Source organism: Leopardus geoffroyi, chromosome D1, assembly GCF_018350155.1.
Source record: "Leopardus geoffroyi isolate Oge1 chromosome D1, O.geoffroyi_Oge1_pat1.0, whole genome shotgun sequence".
Taxonomy (NCBI): Eukaryota; Metazoa; Chordata; class Mammalia; order Carnivora; family Felidae; genus Leopardus; species Leopardus geoffroyi.
In genome coordinates, this window is record NC_059329.1 from 26,917,139 (window position 1) to 26,938,545 (window position 21,407).

Consider the following 21,407-nt stretch of genomic DNA (forward strand, 5'->3'; position numbering starts at 1 on the left):
AGATGAACATAGGCATGCAAAAAAAAAAAAAAAAAAAAAAAAAAAGGCAAACCAGAAAAGACTCTTAACCACAGAAAACAAACTGAGATCAACAATAGCCAAAGTATGGAAAGAGCCCAAATGTCTATCGATGGATGAATGGATAAAGAAGATGTGTTGTATATATACAATGGAGCAATCAAAAAGAATGAAATCTTGCCATTTGCAACTACGTCGATGGAACTGGAGGTTATTATGCTAAATGAAATGAGTCAGTCAGAGAAAGACAAAAATCATATGACTTCACACATATGAGGACTTTAAGAGACAAAACAGATGAACATAAGGGAAGGAAGGGAAACAAAAATAATATAAAAACAGGGAGGGGTACAGAACAGAAGAGACTCCTAAATATGGAGAACAAACTGAGGGTTGCTGGAGGGGTTGTGGGAGGGGGGATGGGCTAAATGGGTAAGGGGCATTAAGGAATCTACTCCTGAAATCATGTTGCACCATATGCTAATTTGGATGTAAATTAAAAAAAAAAAAAAAAACTAAAAAAATATATAAAAAATAAATGACTATTGAAAATGGTATGGCGATTCCTCAAAAACATTAAACACATAATTACCATGTGATCCATCAATTCCACTTCTAAGTATATACTCTAAAGAAGTGAGAGCAGGGATTGAAACAGACATTTGTACACCCATGTTCACTGCATTATTCACTGTAGCCCGAAGGCAGAAGAAAGCCAGCCGTCCACCAACAAATGAATGGAGAAAAAAAAACGTGGTGCAGCTATATAATGGAATAGTCTTATTCAGCAATAAAAAGGAACAAACTCCTGTTACCTGAAACAATATGGGTGAAATCTCAAAAAAGGCTAAATTAAAGAAGCCGGGCATAAAAGAGTAAATAGTGTATGATCCCCAATGAGGGAAAATCTGTAGAAACAAAGTCAATCAGCAGTTGATGGGACTAGAAGTGGCAGTGGAGACTGACTTTAACTGGGCACCAGGAGACTTTGGGGGTGATGGATATGTTCTAAAATGGAGTATAGGGGTGTTTGTACAACTGTATAAGTGTACTGAACTCATTAAACTGTACACTGGAAATGGACACATTTTATGGTATATAAACTGTTTCAATAAATTAGTTAAAAAACAAACAAACTGAGGGTTGCTGGAGGAAAGGCGGGTAGGGGGATAGGTTAAATGGGTGATAAGTACTAAGGAGGGGACTTGTGATGAGCACTGGGGGTGCTGTTTGTAAGTCATGAATCACTAAATTCTACTCCTGAAACCAGTATTAGACTGTATGTTGATTAACTGGAATTTAAATAAAAACTTGAGAAAAAAAGTAAAATGGTCTACAGAAATTTTATTTGGTTGTTATCTTTTGATGTTCTAAAGCCACTTTCCCAACAGAGTATCTCTAGAAAGCAAAAATCACTGAGGAAATTCACCTGAGGCTGTCCTTTTACTGGAGTGTGTGCTGATGTGTTGCTAAGCCTAACTATTCAGGATCTCTGGTCAGTGAGACTGACTCATTCAGCTAATGGCAGTCAGAAATGTTAGCTGTGGAAAAAATTAGGCAGGGATATTAAGAAGGGTGTGGGATTACGTGTAGAAGCCCTACAAAATAATTCTAATGCCAGCTCTGCCTAGAGCCGCTGACTTATCCATAAAGTGAGTTAGGTATAGAAATTTCAGTATTTTTTTTGTAGGAAAATTCAATTAATCAGTTTAGGAAAACAACTGGCTTTCCCTTTGTCCCCAAGGGTGTTCAAACCTCAATTCAAATCAGTTTGTCGATGAGCAATTTCTTTCTAGATTGAATATGCCTATTGTTATCAGTTTCATCATCTGTATAGAAGTTTACCCATATAAAAAATGAATTACACTAAACTTTAGGATTTGATGTTTACAAGCAAGTTTTCCCCAATTTAAACTCTTCATGCCTGTAGATTTTGTTAACTTAGTTGAGTACTTAGAACAAACATTCCTGCTCAAAAGAGAAGGCCCAAACTATTAATTACAACTCTCAGGTGAGGAGACAAACATCTTTGGTTATTACATTTAGTATCATTCTCTGATAGGATTTTTTTCTGGTATGTAATTCATGTGCAAATCAAACTGTAGGATGTACAGATAACCCTGCAACAATATGGGGTTAAACTGCGCAGGTCCACTTACGTGAATTTTTTTTGATACAGTAATGTAAATGTATTTTTTCTGATCCTGTTAAATTTTCTGCTCTCTAGCTTACTTTATTGTAAGACTACAGTGTATAATGCATAAAACATAAAAAATGTGCTAAGTGACTATAAGACTTCCAGTCAACAGTAGGCTATTAGTTCAGTTTTTGGGGATTCAAAAGTTACATGTGAATCTTCCACAGTGCGGTGGTCAGTACCTCTAAGCCCTGCATTGCTCAAAGGTCAGCTTTGTAATTATTTTAATTTCTACATTTTGCATTTATGTATATCTCCTGTGGCTGAGGCTACTAAGGACCCAAACAGTTTGCTCACTTTGAATGGTTTGGTAAACAATTATTAAAAACATAACACACTCACTGAATGAAAAGACAGTGCTTCTTAAAATTAACCTCTGCCCCTCTGAATTTAATTCTAAAGTGATCTTGGTAGCTTGGCATCGATGAAATAATTTTCTTTGCCTGTTACTCTTGTTCTATAGTCCAATTATTACTAAAAGTCACATCAAGATGAATCTAAACTTAGAAACCGCTTCCTTTAGGCTCTCATAGGCGTGTTACCTATGCAAGGGCTGCTCCCCTCCCCCTCCTCCAAGTACCTGTTTTCTACTTTTTGGTTGTAAGACATTACTCAAATGTTACCAACAGGTATCTCATCAAAAGTACAACTTCAGAAAGATTCAGGGAAACTTCTAAAGATGCAACCCACCCCTCAGGAAGTAGCTTTGCACAAGAACCTGAACCTAGTTCAATAGCTCCAGGAATTGATGACTTTCTCTAGCCTCCTTTAGATCTCTTTCAATCTTAAGGGATGGTATTTGTGGAATCTGTGCCCCTTCAACTCTTCTTCCTCACCCAGGAAGCTGGTGTGTGCCTTCTAATGTAAGATTCTCTGGTCCGTGCATACTCAGCGGATGACTTTTCTCATCTAACGTTGCTCAACCAACACCACCAACTCTTCCTTCCAGCCAACAATAAATAACAACAGCAGGAAGTTTTACTCCATAAAGCATTAATAAGATATTTTAATGAGAAAAAAATCTTAGTCTTATGTTTCTATTCAAAGACACTCAAAACTAATTTTTCCCTGCCCATCCCTTCTAAACTGCAACTTTATTTGTGACCATGTAATAAAGGCCAGTTTAAAGATTTTTTTTTTAAAAAGTTTAAACCTTTTTAAAAAAGATTAAACAACCAGGCTAGCAAAAAGGTACTCAATACATACTTTCCTTATATCAAACAAGCTAATATTTCAGTACAATGTAACTATACAGAATATATACAATACACATATGTTCACAAAGCAAACACTATAGGCTCAGAACAGATTTGAAAAAACATGATATTCACATTGATTACAATAACTCTAAAAATGATTGTAACGTTGAAACGGCACTTAGTTTACAAAAAAGTCACAAAAATATATATATATATATGTATATATGAAGTCACCAAGAACTATGGTTCCTGTAAAATACTAATAGCCAGATACTAGTATATAAAATGTGAAGTTCTGACATTGTATACATTTTTAGGAAATAAAACAAAATCCAAAACCATTTTTGTTATTGTTGAAAGTCAAACATGCCAAGAAGTTATTAGCTATGGCCACTGTCACCAAGTACAGCCATATTTAAATGAGATGACAAGTGGATACAAAGCTGGTGAACTGGGGACTGGCACAGTTAAGAGAGTTGTACTGGTTCTAGGAGAGGGCTGAAGACATAAAAACACCCATCTACATAATTCACATTTCTGCCCCAGCATTACCCTCCCCCAAGGGTTTCACAAAATGCCAGTGCCCAAAAGGAATCAATGCTGAAAGGTAAAAAAGTTTCCCCCAGGCTTCTTTGATGTTGGCCTATAGGAAAATATTAAGCATGCATCGGCTAAACAAAGCAGTCAGTCACCCAACTGGAAAACTGTGGTGCAGCTTCCTCCCAGGCTGGTTGTACTAGAAAGTACTCCAGTTTTTAAACAGAGCCAGATTTATATGTTAGCTCTGTAAAATACTGAGCAACTGTAGCAGCAAGTATGAAATTACAGAAACAAAACCACAATTTTATTTAAAAATTCATTTCTGTGACATCAAAACAATTTTTTCCTTCTTATCTGTCTCCTGTAACCAGACATCAATTTCTTCTATCACTGAAGTATGGTCAATTTCAATTTCAATCTGACTTTCTCATTATGCTGCTGTGGAAAAAGACAAGTCCTAATCTTGGAAAATTTTAATTTACTCTTAAAAATGAGAATACAGGAATTTCAAAGTAAAAAAAAAAAAGTCTGTTCTAAAAGTATCTCACAAATATATATATTTAAATATTAAAATAGGCTACCTAGGATTTTTATAAAATGGCTTTTGAAAAGATAGTAGAGGCACAAAGAAGCCATAAACTATCTTCCAATTGGACATAAGGTGCCACAAGGGTGCCATACAAAGAGGCAGGCAATCTCTATCTGATGCAACAGGAGGCACCAGGAACAACAGAAATATCAAACATATTATTGGGACTTGGATCAAAACCAAATTTTACTCTATTGAGGGCGGGCTGTTTTTTTTTTTGTTTTTTTTTTTTTTATATTTTGAAATATATGCATTAGAAGCCATCACTTTGTATAAGGAAGAAAATGAACAAAGATTATGATCTTACACCTTCCAAATACCTGGTGGCATTCATTTTAGGCACCTGAAAGATGAAAAGCAGTGCAACTTTCAATAATTTAATGGACTACTCTCAGTATGAGAGACTTTACATAGCATCTATCAACTTGAAAATTAAATTGATAACTGAAGGAAAACAAAGCTCTTAGAGAAAACACACTTACAAGGTAATCATAGAAAAGGTTCTCTCTAGAAAGCAGAGGTTTCTAGGAACTGCACAAAAGGTTTTACCACCTTTAAATGAACACAGCTTCCACTAATGCCAACGGAATCAATGTATGTTAAGGGGAGATGGCCAGCTCCTCTTCAAGTAGGGAAGATTTATCCTTCCTTAGAAAGTGATGTACTTTGGTAACCTGAACATTCAATTACAGGATGATTTTTTAGCTTAACTGGATTATGAAATCTGGATATAGTTAGACCAGCATTTGGGGAAACAAGGATAATTTCATAAAAGTCATGACACTAGCCCCTCAAACCATCAAGCAGCAATTTTATCAATAAATCATCACAATTGAGCCCAAGGCTTTAAGTTTAATCAGCAAACTTAGTCAATTTAAAGAGAAAGGCAATAATCAAAGAATTAGATTTTATAAACCAGGCACTTCAAACTGAAATTAAAAATTTTAAAGTTAAAACAATTTTTAAAAAAAAAATTGTTTTCAATCAATGGTCTCCACTTTTAAATTCTTTGTAAACTATTATGTGCACAGGTACCCTGGTATTAGCTGTAGCTTGCCCGGGCCCTGCACAGAGGAGGCTCTCTTCAAGTAGCACAAGCACTTTGAGGTGATTCTGTATTTTGGATACTGCCAAACTGAGACTCCAATAACATTGCCTGACATTTCTGCAGAGACTATTTGTAAAGACACAGAATTGTTTTTTCCCATCACAAAAATAGAATCACTACAATGTAGTGGAAATATCTAACTGTATTAGTTTAGTATGAAATTAAAAAAAAAAAAAAGTACAACTGTGATGTCACTAAGAGTCTACATCCCATAATGATATAAGCTTACTTCCTCCCATTAATAAATTTCAACATATTTATAATCTAAAAACGAAATATCCACAGAGTGTCTGTTCCTTAGTTGAACCTGGAAATTGGTTCAATTCCACTTTACTGTTTAATCTGAACCATTATTGCTTTTGGCAAACTCATCTTGCTGAGGACTTCCTAGATAAAAAATACCCTATATCACCACATTCTGTCAAGCAAAATGACACTAAAAGATAAAAGTGGGCATAAGCAAAATAAAAAATAAATTTAAATTTTGACCATTTTAGCTTAAAGCTAAAGGAGTATGCTTAGCTATAAATATTCCTCATAGATGTGTATATACTATAATAGAACTCTCCTTAATTTTGTTCCACTGCTTCAGAAAACAAAATCTAGTTTCTAATACATTCTTCTCTGTTACTTTTAAAATCTGAATATATTATAAATAAAGTATCTTATGTCAATAACTTATAGTGAAAATCACATTTATTACCTTTTAACAACTTTGGGTCGCTTCCAAACACAAACTTTACTAGCACCCGCCCACACCCCCCAGTTAATATTATATCTAGACAACTATTCTCCCTCATTTGGATGTATATTTCAGAGTTATAACTTCACATTTTGCAGATGAGTGACAATAGAGTAAGTGCCACATGAAAGTTTCTTGTTCTCTTCTTCATCAATTCATCAAATCTCAAACTCCTTTCTGTTAATGATATTACAATTTAGGACTGTTCATTCCTCAAGTAATAACAATGATTCCCTCCATGTGGTAAAGTACAGAATTGACATTACCTTACACAATAATGTATTTTTCACAGACTACAAAGTTGAGAGACTAAAATTGATCTGAGAATCTTCAAACTAAAAGCCACTAAATAAGATAACTGGCTTCTATTTAGATGGAGTACAAGAATAAAATAATGAGAGAGCAAACAAAAGACTGAAAGAGTTAATACAGCTTCCGAAGGCTCCCAGGGAATCATTTATACACTAGGAGAGTCTGGCTCAGTAGTTAGAACGTAACAATGATACTACATTAGACATGCTGACTAGTCCATTCCGTTTGATAAACTATTTTAACAAAATGCAAGTTTTTCTGTTTGCTTTTGAAACCAAAGAGCATGTGTCATAACACGGAACCAAATTACTTAAGCCGGAATGGTTTATATGCTGAAATGTTAATACGTAAAACTGAATGAGGTTATTTAAACATTTTAGTACACTTTGTCTCACTGAAATCAAGAACTTAAAAAAAACAAAAACTGGCAATATAATTAAATATGCAACTAATTAGGTGAAATAAAAATTAAGATTACTTGAAATTCAAATTAAGAAAAATTTATTTAAATATATTTATGGATGATAATCTCCATCTGTTTCTGTTTATAAAAACCTTTAAAAAAACCCAATATTAATCTCTTTTTCGAGAATTATTACAAGCATTCTCATACTAGATGTTTCCATTGTTAGAATGCACCCCTGAAAATGGGAAGAATGACTGCAGGAGATTGAACACCCAGTTTCATAGAAAGCATCTTTGCTCATTTCTAAAGTGTATCATACCTATTTGGTAGCATAAAAATGGAAAATAAATGCTTTTCTTGTATAAAATTCTTGGTTTTAAAAAGGCAATTTATCCTGCATCCTAAAATTTAAGCCCTTTAAATATCACAAAGTCACCCTCTTGGGCCTTATGAAAGACAGCTATACTTAAGTATTCTAAACTGGAATTTTTGTTTAGTTATACTGGTAATTTCTAATGGATGGGATAATGGAACCGGCTTTTATCTCTTTGCAATGTTTTCCATATATTCTGGTAAAATTATCCATTCAATTATCCCTCTCTCAGATGAATTTTAAATAAACCTAAATAACACTATATACAATTACCCCTTGCAGCTTAGTTTAAGCTAAAAATCCTTAAATTGTGTATCAAGCAAAATGGAGAGCCTCACTGAAAGAGAAAAAAGGCCTTTGTTTATATCATTCTATGTTAAATACTAATTAATTAGTTACCTGTATTGTTAAGATTTGGGGTACAGACAATAAACCAAGTATACATTTTGATAGTATATTCAAGTTTTTCATAAAACTTGGAAATCCGTGCAATTTGTAATTACCAATGAAAATCTAGTTTCCATTTGGGAAAGAATAGCCAGTGGTGGTAATCCTACATTCTGAGAACACAGAATACTTCAGAGCTGCCAAAATTGTGGGCTTTCTTAACACAGAGTTCTCAGGGTAGGTAGGGGATATGCTAAAACACTTTCAATCATACAAATCCCCAAACAATTCTTACGTTTATTTTCTTTAACCCTTATTTCTTTTTTTTTTTTTTTTTTTTCCTTTACTTAGTTATAAAAAATAACTCTTAGAACTGAAGGCAACAATGATTCCTGGTCATTAATTTTACCTATTCTTTGTTTTGCCCATATAAAGATTCTAAAATTAACTCCGAGGTTTATCCATTGGCCGGCATAACATTTTTCAAGGGTATGTATGACGTTAAAAATAAAAATTCCTAACTTTTCCAGCTGAGACACAGCAGTACTGCTACTAGTAAGTATTACAGTCTGTTGCAAAAAGTAAATTCAATCCTGTTAGTAAAGAAGCATAAATGATGGAAGCCCAGTATAACCTGTGTATGTTGATCTTCCTGTAGGTAATATACCTATGTTTGGGAGCAGAGGGCGGGGAAACAGGTTCAAGACTGAGATAAGCAGTTGGAAACAAGTTAAAACTTGACAGCAGAATTTGGAAAAAGAATGTTACCTGAAAAAAATCTTCAATGAGTTTCCTTTCCCTTCCTTTACATTTGTGGGAGGAAAATCAATCACAGAATTAGCCAATTAAAAAAAAAAAAACAATAAAATCACTATAACTTAAAAAATTAATTTTATTATTAAGGTCTAGCACCCAAACAAAATTCAGATCTTGTGTTTTGAATAAGAAACTATTTAGTTTCTTTTTCTAATTTAATCAGGTGTTTTCATAATTATTAACCTGTGGGTATATACATAGAATAAAGGTTATTCAAAAGTTCATTGTTCATGGACTCATGAATATTTAGGATCAAGGTCAGTGATGCTTTAATGGCACCAGATGCAAAGTATACTCCAGTCCAGAGTATGATATAAATTTCGATTATAAATCAGGAAGTTTCATTTTTTTTTAGCAGCAAAAGAGGTGATATTAATTTAAGGTTTTTAAGTTTTCCTTTAGATTTAGTTTTTTCCCCTAGATTTATGAGTCCTAGTTGATCAATTTAAAGCCTTTTCTCATCTGTTACATTATTGCTTACATTGTGTAAAAACTACACTAATCCTTTTAATAAACTTGTCAAAGTCTAAAAATATTTTCAAACAAAAACAATGTATCAGTGACACAGGGAACTTTACTGTAAACAATCTTAGTTGGGTTAAGAACATAGCCTTAACAGAGAATTCTTTTATTTTGTCCAAATCAGCACAATAAAAACATCCTCAACAATACATAAACCTATATATAAAATATAGAATATCTCCAATATTTTTCCTTTATATAATATCATGCCAGTATATGCAAGAGGGAGTACTGTTCATGGGGTAAGAGGGGAAAATGATTTAGGCAATGACCTAATTAGCCAGGCATTAACATTCAAAGACCAGGCAAACAACCATTTTAGTCAGAAAAGCAGTATTAAGAGTTCCTATGAAGTTGGGATTTGTGTACTTCATTTTCCACTCCTGGTCATTTCATGCACAGCCCGGCTATTCTCAATCATGGTTCTCTGCCTTCTTTCACAGAAGAAAGATTATTTGGAGTGGTACTAAAGTTCAGGGAATGCCTATCCCTACACCAAATTTCACCATGAAAAATAATAGAAATGACAAAGCTTAAAAAAAAAAAAAAAAAAAAAAAAAAGAATACATTGGATTTCAGAAGTATTTACCCTAATAATTTTTAAGAAAGCTTACCGTAAATATTTCCTAAACCAACAGGCTTTACAAAATATTGTACAATGTCCTGTGTATAGGAGTAAACATCTATTCAGGCTGTCAAATTCTGTTCAGTAATTTGTTTCCGGTGTACCCTTTCATCTCAGAAGGTCAACAATCATCTGAATTCTTCTTTACCTAATGATCTCATTAGCCTGCTTTTAACAATGGAAGAAACTGATACAGGCTTGAAGTCAACTGGTTCTCCTTAAGTCTCATAGTTTCAATTATGTTTCAACATCATGTTGTTGTGCACTTACAGAAGCAATCTCTCAGTCGTGAAAAATAAAACATCAGTTGTGGGGCTTACAAAGTAAAAAGGGAAATTCTTTCCCAAACCGTTTTTTGTTTAAAAAATTAAATTAAATTTAAATGTACAAGACCAAGCACAGGCACTTTCCAAAAACCAAAAATGAAGCCAAACCATGAAATTACTCAATGGTTATAGAAGACAGCTCTGATTTGGGGGGGTCATCTCTGGTTGCCTCGGCACAAGCACTGGTCTTTGGCTGCTCTGGCATTTCTTCCTCTTTTTCTGCCAGCCCACCAAGAGACCCCAAGGGGAAAGTGCTTTCACAATTCTGGGTCGAGGAGACCTGTGAAATTACAGGCATTTGAACAGAGGAGTTGCTTTCAAAACTGTGTTCTCCAAGATCATACTGAACAAGGGTCTCTTCTTGCTCCTGGTTTAAGTAGTCCGGTACTAGGAAATCACTAGATAAGAGGCAAAGGATGAAAGAGGGAGTTAATTTTCAAACCAGTAACAAATTAGCCACAATAAAAAGACCTGATTTGTAAAACAAGATTGGGACTTTTCATTTCTCTAGTTCTTGACTAATTATAACTCAGGATATTCAAATTTCTAAACTTTCCTAAAGCCATCCATCAGAACCAAAGTATATGAACTCTACTATCAATAGGATTAATTATCACCTTCATTGTCACTTTAGACCCCTAAGCAGCCTTTCTTGTTCTATGTAGAAGAGTTTCTGTATACAATTAGCATGCTCACTTAAGCAAATATCATTTGAATAACTTATGCTTAACTTTTCTTGGATTATATGCTAATTAAGAGGTATATAAACCTAACTTTTTATTACTTCCTGGATATAAGTTAGTTAAGAAACTAAGTCCTTATGCATAAATGACAGTATACATAATGTACTATATAGAGAAATATAAAGAATAATTTATGTGTATTCTGCTATTAGATTTAGTATATGAAAACAATAAATTCCATTTGAAGTAGGATTTGAAAATGAATGCCATGAGATCAGTTATATATTAGTCCTAAAAAAGTATTTATTAATACTGAAAATATTTAATATCATATTGATAGGATTAAATATTTAATTATTAAATATGGAGAGTAAAATACACCAAAATTTTAACAACAGTGGATATTAATCCTGAGTGGTGAGATCAGAAAGTATTTTAATTTCTTATATTTTATACTTTCCTACATTTACTAAGTTTTCTACTATAACATTTTTTGTAGTTAAAACAAACATAAAATATCTCTTAGATGCTTTAATTAAATCTTTATTGCTGGACTTAAAAAGTTCATTCTACTAGGAATGTTAATAACTGATACATTTAAGAAGGTGGTTTTATAATCTGTCCAGTATTAATAAAAAAAATTAAAATATGTTCATTTGCAAAACAATTTAAAATGTCCTATGTTTTATTTTTTAAGAAGTCTTCAGGTGTTAGACAGGAAGAACAGAGGACAGAAGGTTCTGTACAGGGAAGATACAGGCAATAGAAGTGGTTCACTATGACACTATCTTAGTTCTGGACAAACGATGTTTGATATGATATGTATAATTTAGGTTTCATGAGATGACAACCAGACACTCAGACATGAGTAAACAACATGAATGTCAGGTCTGAAGAGGAAAAAAAATCAGCAATAGTTTGGAATTTATTGAAAAGTAAGATTTAAGAACTAAAGATGGTTTAAAATTTAAGTTTAGGAAGATTTCATTTTATAAAAAATTAAAGATTCCTACAGATGTACATTTTTGATAAAGTATTAAAAAAAGACAGAGTTTTATATTTAGAGACCTCTGAAATGACCTTTAAAGCTTACATTTTATCGGTCTTTATGCTTCAGGCTTCTTCATTTGTAAAGAGACATGTTCAGTCATAATACTAGTTAGTGGTAGAGTCAGAACTAAAACCTGACTTCCTTAGATACTCTATAAATCAGAAAGGAATTCTATCATAAATTATTAATGAAAAGCATGAGCTTTAAATTGAAAGAAAAAGGAAATTTAATTGAAAATAATCATATCCATTATAGTTGCTGTTGAAGTTCTTTTCTTTATTGGTAAATATATATCCCTTTATATAGAATTAAAAAAAAAGAGAAGTAGTCAAAAGTTTTGACATCCAAAGAGTCTGAATTGATCCAGTACCACTAAGAATCATCTAACACGGTAAATTTTCCAATAAGGTCTATATTACTTTAAGCTTAATTATTGAAAATACAAAAAACTAAAACCCAAGAAACAAAAAAGACAAAGCAAGAGGTAAGTAGTCTACTTCTGTAGGGAAAAATTTCCAATACCAACTAGAAAAATATTTATAATTGTATATACCTAGAAGATCCAGCAAAATTGTATCAGATCAGGAGATGAGAGTATGGACAGTGGAAATTTAAAAGGAACGTGACTGAGTAGCCAGCAACCTGATAAGCACAGTAGGCTGCCCTGACAGCAGGGAAAGAGAGTTTAGTAAGCGGTTTTCCTGGCTCGTTTTTGTTGTGCGCCTCACCTGCTCTGGAAGTAGTTTGCTAGCTCTGACGCTTCATGGTTCAGACTCCTCAGGTGCACGATTAAATTTCCAGAGTTGGTGAACATGGCGCCACATGTTTTGCACTCGTAAATCCGAGGCTTGCGGATAATGTGCCGGGAAACCCTCATGTGGTGTTTATATTCCCCGAAGGAAGTGAAAGTGGCACTACATATCTGGCACCGGAAACAGCGTTTACCTTCATGCTTTAGGCGATGCATCTTTAGCGAGTAAGCCCTGGTGAACTTTTTCCCACAGCGGTCACACTGAAATGGTTTAATTCCTACAAAATAAGGCAGAACAAAGTATTATCTAAAAACAAAATAAAGTGAAAGGTCACAAACCTCACAAATTTCTGAGCTACAATTTTGTAGCAACAGGCAATTTAAAAAGGCAAAAATCACCAGCAAAAATGGATTCCAATTCAACATCTCAGAAAAGGTACAGAACATTTGAAAAGTCACTAGGGTAGGGGCGCCTGGGAGGCGCAGTCGGTTAAGCGTCCGACTTCAGCCAGGTCACGATCTCGCGGTCTGTGAGTTCAAGCCCTGCGTCGGGCTCTGGGCTGATGGCTCAGAGCCTGGAGCCGGTTTCCGATTCTGTGTCTCCCTCTCTCTCTGCCCCTCCCCTGTTCATGCTCTCTCTCTGTCCCAAAAATAAATAAACGTTGAAAAAAAAAAAAAAAAATTAAAAAAAAAAAAAAAGTCACTAGGGCTTTAAAAAAAAAAAAAGGGCCTTAGAAGGAGAGGTGAACTAGTTAATATATACTCAAGTTGATTTCTGAATATCTTCTAAATCATCTATTTTACAGACTTCAAAACATAACCACAGTATTTAAACAGAATCAAATCCCCATAAAACATCATTTCATTAAAGTAGTAAAGTTTATATTGAAAAGATGTGAAAATGTACCCACTCTTCATTACCTGAGAAATGAGAAGAAACATCTCTGAACATAATAATCATGTTAGAACTATCATTTGGTGAATTGGATTTATGGGCATATTATGTAAAGTGATAGAAAAAATATGTAGAAACTAATATGTGAATTATGAAGTATATTAATTATCTCTTCAATTATCATAGTTTTAGCAAAAAAAAAAAATTAAAAACCTTCAAAATACAATCTGTTGATTTAAGTCATAGGGAACTGATATTATTAGCTCAGGGACTATTAGACCTATCTACAGAAGAGGAAAGCAAGATGACAACACAGCTGAAAACAGGAGCAAAGATTTCCTATACTCATCAGAGGTGTACCCACAAGAATTTTGTTGCCTTTTTGTGATCACTGAACTTAAATTTCAAATGTTTTACATGTAATTTATTTAAAATCTTTTATCCTAAAAAATGCTGCAAAGCTGATTAATCAGGGCACAGAGAAATTTAGGATGGCAGAATTAAAATTAAATTTTAAATAATTAAATGTAAATTTCTAAAAACACTTCTTATTTGGAAATAATTCCATTCATATAGAGTAGTTACAAGAATAGTACAAAGAACAGCAATAAATACCCTTTTAGTTCCATTTGCTCTACCATCTGTACCTGTGCTTCTCTATCACACATATATACACACACCTAATATACCCAGTGCCTTTCATTTATGTCTACACATATACCCCACCAAGTTTTAATCCGAATACTTATGCCTGTGGCAAATGTATTAAACAAATAGCTTTCTGACATTGTACCATTTTACCAACAGACTTAGGCTTATCTGATTTCTCAGAGACATATTTTTTAAACTCAGAAACATCTGTTTTCTATTTTTAACTGAGATTCCAAATGTAATGTTTCAAGTACTCATTTATGCAACAGTAGGGAAGACAACATTACCTGAGTGGATGAGCATGTGCTGTTTTAGGTTCTGAATACGGGTGAATCGTACCCCGCAAGTTGGACACTGAAAAGGTCTATCTGGACCGTTTGGACTTGGTCGTTCCGTACTGCTGGTAGAAGGAGCTATGTAGAGTTGGTAGGGATACTGAACATTTTCCAATCTAAAAAAAGACCAAAGGAGGGAGGAAGATTCTGATTTTTAAGTTGAATAAACATTTCTGCACAACTTTAATGAACAAAAGAAAAAAATGACTTTTTGAGAGTTTAACTGTTAAAAGTTCCATTTATAGCAATATGAAAAACAATGTTGAATTGTCCAGAATGTCCAACATCCTAAGGACATACTATCACAGAATGTATCATAAATGGTTTTACCTTAGAAATTCTTAATCTCTTTAATCCTTTCCTTCCTACTACTGCTTTAATTTAGGCCCTCATCAACACAAGGTTGAATTAATAACTCCCTCTCTTTAGCCCCCAACCCCTCCAATACATCCTTCTGTTTCACACTGATCTCTCTGATTAAATCAACATCCATTTTAAAATCCTGCAATGGCTGTTACCTTCAGAATAAAGTCTGAACACCTTTGCAAGGCATACAAACCTCCTCAAGTTCTGGGTTGTATACTTTTCCAGCCTCATTTCTTCTCATATTCCCCAAACATACCATATACCAAGCAGTTCCTAATAGTTCTCTCTCAATGTTGTCCTTTTGTTCATTTAACTGATGATGATGCTCTTTAGAGATGGGTATGACTGGATAAGCGAGGTTTAGAAGGGGAGTTAGAGGTCTTGGCCATGTTAAGTCTGAAATGCCCTTATATATCTATGTGGAGATAGATACGAAGCAGGGAGGGACAACTCTAAGATAATGACCTGGGATTTATGGGCAAAGAGATGAGGATTTGGCAAACTTTTTCTGTAGTAGGGCAAACAGTAAATATTTTTCACTTTGCACACCACATGATCTCTGTTTCAACTGCTCAACTCTGCTATCCAGACAATACGTAAACAAATGAGCACAGCTATATTGGAACACCTGATTTACAAATAAAGGTGGTAAATTGGAATTGGCCCACAGTTCACCAACCTTTAGATACCATTTAAAATACTACTTGGGGCGCCTGGGTGACTCAGTCGGTTGGGTGTCCAACTTCGGCTCAGGTCATGATCTCATGGTTTGTGGGTTTGAGCCCCGTGTCAGGCTCTGTACTGACAACTCAAGAGCCTGGAGCCTGCTTTGGATTCTGTGTCTGATGCTCTGTCTGCCCCTCCCCCACTTGTGCTCTGTCTCTCAAAAAATAAATAAATGTAAAAAAAATTTAAAAAACTACTTAAAAGTGATTATTTAGATAGATACTAGATATAGATACTATTTAAAAATGATGGGCCTGAGCAGTTTTAAAATGCCAAATAAACCTTGTATAGGTGGTCTACTTTATGATGTAATAATGCTACCTCTTTACTCTGAAAGAGAAAATGAGGTACCCAATAAACTACTTATGTAATTCCAAGTTAAAATGTTTGAATTTACAGTTGCAAGTACATCCTCCCCCTTTTAAAGTTCATTTTATTTTTGAGAGACAGAGAGAGAAAGAGAGAGACCAAGAAAGAGCATGTGAAAGGGGGTGGGGGAGGTGGAGAGGGAGGGAGAGAATCCCAAGCAGGTTCCATGCTCAACATGGAGGCAGACTTGGAGCTTGATCCCATGACTGTGAGGTCATGACCTCAGCTTATATGACACTTAACCAACTGAGCCAACCAGGTGCCTCGCAAGTACACCCCTTTATAGAAAATGACAGACTATGTTGGTACTAACCGATCATCATCATCTGCATGAGCATTAGTGCTAGAAGTGTTTTGAAGCGTAGGTAACCCTTCAGTGACACCTTCATCTACCGAACCTGTGAATAAAAGGAAAAAAAAGAGGATAGCAGTCAATACTTTGGTATATATAAGCCAAGCTATTAACTGCAATCTGTATCTCCAAGCCCATAAAACAAAGAATATAAAGAAATCTTTAAAAAGAAACTGTATGTAAGACAACAGTCTTATATTACTATTTAAATTCTTTTAGGAGTGTTTCTTTGATAGAAATTTCAGAAACAAGCAGACAAATTCAAATGTAAACAAAAATTCACATAAAATTAAATAATGTTATAACAATCATTTAAGGAAGTACTATTTTTATTTTTGAAAACTTTATTGTGACATAGGACTTACTATACATAGAATTTTTATGTAGAATTAAAAAGACAGCTATAAAGTGAATGCCTCCTTGCGCAACCTCCACACAAGTTCCACTAATACAATGCCAGCATCCTAGAAGTCCCCATTTACCCCTCCCTAATCACAAACCCTTCCTTCCAAGAGGTAACCACTCTCCTTTTTTTTTTTTTTTTTATCATTATTTCATTCCCTTTTTTCTTGTCCCTCTTCCTTTTAAAAGTAATTTTATCTCCAACACATGTACCTATAAACTAGAGGTTGGTTCTTGCTGGAACACAGCCACGAACCATCTAGGGCTGCTTTTACACCACAGTGGCAGAGTGGAATAACTGCAGTTATGACAGAGGCCATGTGGCAGCTAAGTCTAAAATATTTACTATCATGCCCTTTAAGGGTAATTGGCAACCCTCACCATCAACATACAGTTTAGTGTTATTGCCTGCAAGCTTTATATAAATTGAGTTACACTATATGTATTCTTATCTCCTCTTTCCTTCAGTATTATGAAGTTTAAACAGTTTGTAATATTCATAATCTATCCATTTCACTCTTAATGATGGGCAGTGCCAGGCTATTATGAACAATGCTGCTGTGGGTATTCTTGTACAAGTAACTTAATACACAATACATACATGCATGCCTTTTCTGGGATACCTATACTTAGGAATGAAATTGCTAGATCATAGGCTACGTTTATCTGACTTCATTAGAAAGTGCTAAACTCTTTTCCAAAGTGATAGTACTAAATACTAAATTTACATCACTATTTCCAGTGTATGAGAGTTAGGTCATTCTCTACCTCATCAACACATGGTACTGTCAGATTTTTAAAATTTTGCTAATTTGGTGGGTGTGTAGCAATATTTCATTTGTGGTTTGTGTTTTATTTCCCTTACTACCAATGAGGTTGAGCACTTTTTCATATATATACTGAACCCCGTGGTGGGTGAAATGCCTGTTTGAGGCTTGTTATTCAGTTGTTTGCTTTTTACTATGAGTTTTTTTTTTTCCTTCGTATTTCAGTAATACAGATTACAAATATTTTTGCCTCTTCCATGGCTTATCTTTTTACTCTTCTGATGACCAAACATTTAAATTTTATTTTTATTATTTTTTAAAAATAGGATTACTATGTATGTCAAGAGTTTTAACATTAAAAATTTTTTTAATGTTTTTATTTATTTTTGAGAGAGAGTGAGCATGAGCAGGGGAGGGGCAGAGAGAAAGGGAGACACAGAATCCAAAGCAGGCTCCAGGCTCTGAGCTGTCAGCACAGAGCCTGATGTGTGGCTTGAACTCGTGAACCATGAGCTCATGACCTGAGCCAAAGTTGGATGCTTAACTGACTGAGCCACCCAGGTGCCCCTAAAAATAGTATTTTCCTTTATGGCTGTGGCTTTTTGGTCTTATTTTTAAAAGTCCTGGGGCCCCTGGCTGGCTCAGTTGGTGGAGTGAGAAACTCTTCATCTCAGGGTTGTGAATTTGAGTCCCATGTTGGGTATAGAGATTACTTAAAAACCTTAAAAGAATAAAAATAAAAATTCTTCCTTATTTCAAATTATCTTATGAAAAATTTTTGTTTTGCCTTTGACATTTAGGTCTTTTAATTTTTTTTTTTTAAGTTTATTTATTTTGAGAGAAAGCAAGTGTGAGTGTGTTTGGGGGGGGGGGGGGCAGAGAGCAAGAGAATCCAAAGCAGTTTTGGCACTGTCCATGTAGATCTCACAGACTCGATCTCACAAACTGTAAGATCATAACCTGAGCCGAAATCAAGAGTTGGACACAATGGACTGAGTCACCCAGGTGCCCCTAGATCTTTTCTTTAATCCACTTGGAGCTGATTTCATAATCAACCACATTTATTGAAGTCTGTCTTTTCTTCTCTGCTCTGCAGTGCTCTAAGTGCTCTCATGCATGGGTCTGTTTCCAGGTTCTCTATTAGTCCCATCTGTTTGTCTCAACTTATATTAATGCCAATCTTTAGTTACTAGAGCTTTTTAAATCTTGGTATCAGGTAGACCAGCAAGTCTTCTCATCTTGTTCATTTGCTTCCTGAATAACTTGGCTATTCTTGGCCCTCTGCATTTCTCTATACATTTTAAAATGAGCTTGCTAAACATAAATGGTTAATAATCATTCTATTCCCCCCTCTCTATTAGTTTGGAAATTATATAATCCTTCCCCCTTTTTTACTGGTTACTTTAGAAATTAGACACATAATTATCAAAGTCTCAGTTAAACAAAACTTTTGAACATTAAGGATCTTAGGACAGTTTAAATCCAATTTCCACACAATCTTATTCTGCAACTTATGAATTATTGAGATTCAATAATAAGATTCAATAAATTATTGTTACTCTTTTATACAGGCAGCATTTACCTACATTTGTCCATTCACTTCACTTCTTCCTTCACTCTTCATTCCTTCTTATATTAGACCTTCCATCTGTGTTCACTTTGTGTCTGCCTGAAGTCTGTCCTTAAGAATTTTCTTTTGTGAGGTTTTGCTGATGAATCCTGTTTCTGTTTCTTTGAAAATATCTATTATTTCAGTTTCATTGTCAAGAGCTATTTTTACTGTGTGTAGACATCTAGACTGGCCGTTATTTTCTTTTAGCACACTGAGGATATTATCTCACTGGTTTCTGATGCTATTAAAACGTCATACTTCTGAAGATAATGTCGTTTTGTCTTATTATTTTCTAAATTTTGTCTGTAATATGTCTAGGTTTATATTTTTATTGTTCCTATTTGAGATTTGCTGGCCTCGAATCTATGGATTGATGTCTTTCATCAATTTTAGAAAATTCTCATTCTCTCTTCTCTTCTTAGGATGTCATCAAACCTCTGTTTGCATTTCCATAACCCTTATCCTCTTCTCCACTGTAGTTTCTACCATTGTCACTGTGAAGGTTAATTTTGTGTATCAACTTTACTGGGCTAAGGGATGCCTAGATAGCTGGTAAACCATTATTCCTGGGTGTGTCTGTTAAGGACATTTCTGGAAAGACTAGCATTTGAATTGGTAGACTAAGTAAAGAAGATACTCCACCACAGTGGGGTATCATCCAATCTGTTGAGGCCAGAATAGAACAAAAAGTTAGAAGAGTAAATTTGCTCTCTCTCCTTGAGCTGCGGTATCCATTTTCTCCTGTTCTTGGACACCAGCACTTCCAGTTCATGGGCCTTTGGGACTTATACCATTAACCCTCCAGTTCTCAGACTTTCAAGATTTGCATTGGAATGACACCACCGGCTTTCCAGGTCTAGCTGGCAGATAGTGGACTGTGGGACTTAGCCACCATAAATACGTGACTGAGTCCCTCCTACGATATCTCCTTCTATATACCTATATATACCTATTGGTTCTGTTTCTCTGGAGGACCCTAAAATACAATACAGTCTCTCTCTGGGTAGCATTCAGGTGATTTGTTTAAATTTATCTTCTGATTCATCAATTCTCTCTTCTGCGAAATCCAATATGCTGCTAAAAGGTTGACAGAATTATTTTGGTTACTTTTTTCTTTTCTAGAAGTTCTATTTTATCCCCTCAAATGTGCTACAAGTTTTTTATAGTATACTGTTGTCTGTAATTATTGTTCAAGCTTGTTTATTTCATTAAACCTAGTAAGCATATTTAGTTTATATCTGTGCGTGAAAACTACGCCAATTTATTTCTGCTGCCTGTTTTTGTTTTCCTGTTGGTTATCTTTCTGCCGTGTTTCCTTGTGTGCCCTGGTTGTTTTTCACAGTGGTTACGGCCCTTGAAAAGGACTTGTAGAGGAATGATTTGCTTAGATGAAGATGCATATACCCTGTTCCAGGGAAGCTTTGTTTGCTTCTTCTGCTAGGTTCCTGGAGGGCACTACTTAAACAAATTCAATGAAATTCCCTGGCCTCCTGGTGCAAGGAATAATCGGGATCTAAATCTGCAAGAAGGCTGGTCACTGGCCACAACTTCTCAGGGATATGTTTTTTACTCCCTTTCCTTTCCATCTTCTAGTTTGCTCACTGCCAAGGCAGCTGTTTCTACAGTCAGTCCCCTGGAGACTGGAGGAAGGGGAACAGGTTTAGTTGTAGTGGGAAAGTCCTTTGGGGTCCCTACTTAGTGTAGAGAAACTTCTCTAAGACTTCACAACTTTAACATGCTCTGGGCCTTAACTTCTGTTTGCCTTGCTCTTTTAGTTAATGAACCGAAGCCAATTTGTGTTCTGACAAATGTCTTAGTAAACAACCAGTTTTAGTGCTCTGACATCCACTTACCTCTCTGGGTTGTGCTCCCTCCATCCCAAATTTAACCTGGTAGGTCCCTAATTATCCTTTTAAATACTTTCAAGGTAACTTAAGAAAAAAAAAAAAACAAAAAACCCACATTGCTGTTTTTAGTGGGAGGGGAGATCAAACAACCTAGCCTGTTCAAATCAGAGGCTGAATTTGTCAATGTATTTATTGTATGCTGTTTCAGCAAATGAAAAACCTGAGCTTGCTGAAGTTTTAAGAGCAAGCATGCTTTTGCTTGCAATATTTTAGTGAAAGCTAAACTGAACTAATTGTAACAGTTTGCATAATACAATATACATGTGGATATTTAGTAAGTATCATCTGTTAATAGACAGAATGAAATTTCCTTTTGATGAAAACTTAGAATCCAGTACTTCAATTTTCCCCTTTGGAACACTTGAATTAGTTGACATTAC

At 34.8% G+C, this 21,407-nt stretch overlaps 1 protein-coding gene across 2 annotated transcripts in view; it reads right to left on the bottom strand.

Moving 5' to 3' along the window:
- Positions 1 to 3,201: 3,201 nt before the first annotated feature.
- Positions 3,202 to 21,407, bottom strand: part of ZBTB44 (zinc finger and BTB domain containing 44) — a 70,462-nt gene continuing 52,256 nt past the window's right edge. Inside the window, exons 3-6 of one of the 2 annotated variants that reach the window (XM_045483482.1) lie at positions 16,301 to 16,385; positions 14,479 to 14,642; positions 12,840 to 12,923; positions 3,202 to 10,558 (exon numbers count right to left, since the gene is read on the bottom strand). In XM_045483482.1, the coding sequence (XP_045339438.1) occupies positions 10,548 to 10,558; positions 12,840 to 12,923; positions 14,479 to 14,642; positions 16,301 to 16,385 (344 nt within the window). In that variant the 3' untranslated portion in view covers positions 3,202 to 10,547. Of the gene's footprint in view, positions 10,559 to 12,622; positions 12,924 to 14,478; positions 14,643 to 16,300; positions 16,386 to 21,407 lie in introns of both variants that reach the window. The other variant, XM_045483481.1, reaches the window with a different exon arrangement.